Here is a 3,158-nt window from a genome sequence, read left to right on the forward strand (position 1 = left end):
TAAATTTAGAAAAATAAATATTTGTATCGGTAATGCATTGAATAACTACACTAAAATTAAGTAATGATTCTGATTGCTTTGCTAGAGTAATTTACTTCAGGAGTTCCTAATTCTCGACACATTCATCCGCTCCTCCACAGTATAAGAAGCATAAGAGATCCTTCTTCATGATTGGCATCGGTGCATCATTTTCTCTGCTCTCTTGAGAGAGGTTAGATCATGGCCGGATCCAAGTTCTCTGATCCACCAGCCGAATCTCCGAACGACTTTCTTGTCTCCTACGAATACTTGGACAATGAAGCGATCCAACAGCCAAGAATTGTGGCACTGCTGGCCATCACTGCTTCAATGTTAGTCTTTCTTGGGGTCTTCGGGTTGTTCAGGCGACGCTGTGGCAACCGCACATTAGCATCGGTTGCATTCTGCGCCTATAACCTTTCACCTGCTATCATCGCATACACGCTTGGCCTCATCCAGAGCGCTCCTTACAAAAGTTTGAATTTCCCTGTGTGGGCGGCTTATCTGGTGGTGGTTCTCGGAAGCGGCGATTCCTACACCGTACACAGCATCGAGGACATTGAACAGTGGAAGTCATTTAATCTCTACTCCGCTGCTAAATGTTTCATGACAAGTTGGATGATCGCTTCATACACGACCCACCCAGTGTCAAAATTGTGGGCAGTGTTTCTTTTTGTCATTCTATTTGCGAAAGTTGACGGAAGAGCACGAGCTTTGATGTTGGCAAGCAATTCTGTGATGGAGAAGAAATACAAGTTACTAGCAGACTACATGAGCACCGAGCACCAACACGGCGATTCAAGCCATGAAGATCCCGCTACAATGCGTGGATACAAGTATTTGGTGAGATTGGGGGAAGAGGAAAAGGTGCAGTCATTATGCTCATCCGCGATATGTAAGCGAAAGAAATCACCATGGCTCGATGGGAAAGCGCCGGACTATCTTCAAATGATAGTTGGGCTGGATGGAGTTATCACCGTGGAGAAGGTTTGGGATTGCCAAGGGAGGCTTTTAAAAGAAGGAGACCCGAATGGGCGACTCAAGGATCTGTGCCTGTCATTTTCGCTCTTCAAGTTCATCTGCATGAGATTCGCTGGCTATTCGTTGCCTCAGGAAGCTCACAACAAGTTACGGCGCTTGATTCAACATATGCTCAATAAAGGGAATGATCATGAGCGAGTTTTCAAAGTCATTGAAGTGGAACTTGCATTTCTTTTCGATTTACTCTACACCAAGTACCCGGTGAATCTCAGCCTGTATCGTTCATTCTGCAGATTGCTTCTACTCGCTATTGTGGTTGCTGCTCCTCTGATTGCAAACTTCTCTGCATATTACTCTTGGGGCTGGCAAATTGATTCAATTGTTAGTTATAATGGTGTAACATTCTTCCTTATGATGTCAATCCTAGTCAACGAGTTTGTACATATTTGCATCATGATTTTCTCCGAATGGGCAAAGGTGAGGTACATATGCAAGTATGTGCAGAATGATTGGTGGCTAAAGAATAGATGTTCTGGGAAGTTGATCGAGATAATGTGCCAAGTTTGGTTACTGAAGCCTTGGGGAAGACAACTTCGTCAATACTCGCTCCTCCAAGCATATAGCTATTCTCCATGGAAGTGTATAAATAATAGATTCACCACTGCTTATTTCGACCAAGAAGGGGACGGTCAGCAACAAATTCCTCCCACCAATTTGTCTAAGCAAGTGAAGATGGCGATTGCTCGGTCTCTATGGAAGTATTTGGAGAAGGGGCAAGCGTCTTTGAGGCGCAATGACTTGTCCAATGAGTTCTCATGGGCATGTAATCTTGAGACAACTATTCATGTTATAATGGTTTGGCACATAGCAACCACTTTCTGTGAGCATAAAGTGCCTTGCGCTCAACTTTTACAAGAACAGATAGACAACTTTGACATAGCGACTAAGCTATCGCAATATCTTGCTTACTTGGTTGTTTACGCCCCGAGGTTGCTCCCTGGTCACCCCTGCAGGACCCAATACATATTTGGTCGTGCTGTCAGCGAAGCCAGAGAAACATTGAGAGGTTCCTTTGTTTCAATGGAAAAGAGGATTGAAAAGCTAGAAATGGGCATTGACAACGAACAATGCCCGGAAACGATCGTGGGTCGAGGCACGCAGCTAGGAATGAAGCTTATGAATGGTATGAATGGAGTAGCGGATATGGGGCAAATTTGGAAGGTCTTGGCTGACTTCTGGGCGGATATGATTCTGTATGTGGCTCCTTCGAATAATACGGCGGCTCATGCGAAGTATCTCACCACCGGGGGCGAGTTTGTGACTCACGTTTGGGTTTTGGTCTCTCACATAGGCATTACGAGAGATCCACAGGATCGTGAGTAATATGATGGTCCAGAGAGGAGCTGAACTCGACCTTATTTTATGATATTATGCCTAGTCAGCTATTAAAAATGTCTATATGGTTGTGTATATTTGCAGTAGTCTCTTTATCTTGCATCGATCCCTCTTCAGACTTTAGAAAGCTTTCTCGTGTATGATGCATGACCTGTTTTATGTGGTGTAATGTGTTGCTTTAGCAAGGGTCTATTAGCAAAGACTCGAATTGGTTGTGCATTTTTAAGATTGTATTATGTCGAACATGGGCAATATGTACTGTTTTTATTGTTGTCTGTTCACACTTTTACATGTTACAGTACACGAGGTTATGAGCACATGGCAGAAATCTCATACCTTAACTTGTGTATATCGTTACAAGAAAGCCTAAGTTCGAGTCCATCAACACATCTAATTAGATTCACATTCACTCACATGTGTATTTCAATAACTTCGCCCTCACATATGATCTTAGTGTTAGGTGCACTCCTCCTTAATCCACATTATTATTTTGTGAGGACTGCAATAATAACAACTACAACCTTCATCCTCTCTCTCTCTCTCTGGGACCTGCCAAGAACGAGCTCAAGTTCAAGCCTTCAACCAATTTAGTTGGAAGAATTCAATCAAAAGTTTAACCCAACGAATTATAAGCCAACTACAATTTATTAACTATCAAACTTCATACCAATTATTTAATATGAGACTTTTCTAATATAATTCATGTGCATCTCGACATTCATTTCCCAGAACCACAAGCAAAGTAGACAACCATATCAGGTATG

General features: G+C 42.7%; 1 protein-coding gene across 1 annotated transcript; it reads left to right on the top strand.

The window, feature by feature from the left end:
• The first annotated feature begins 219 nt into the window (after positions 1-219).
• Positions 220-2,382, top strand: LOC104442560. Its single transcript, XM_010055975.2, has one exon. It carries the CDS (start codon positions 220-222, stop codon positions 2,380-2,382), a length of 2,163 nt encoding a protein of 720 aa, XP_010054277.2.
• Positions 2,383-3,158: the final 776 nt, after the last annotated feature.

The sequence above is a fragment of the Eucalyptus grandis genome, chromosome 4 (genome assembly GCF_016545825.1).
Source record: "Eucalyptus grandis isolate ANBG69807.140 chromosome 4, ASM1654582v1, whole genome shotgun sequence".
Taxonomy (NCBI): Eukaryota; Viridiplantae; Streptophyta; class Magnoliopsida; order Myrtales; family Myrtaceae; genus Eucalyptus; species Eucalyptus grandis.

Bases quoted from the DNA above. Each gene is read 5' to 3' on its own strand.
- LOC104442560 (XM_010055975.2), top strand. From the start codon at position 220: ATGGCCGGATCCAAGTTCTCTGATCCACCAGCCGAATCTCCGAACGAC.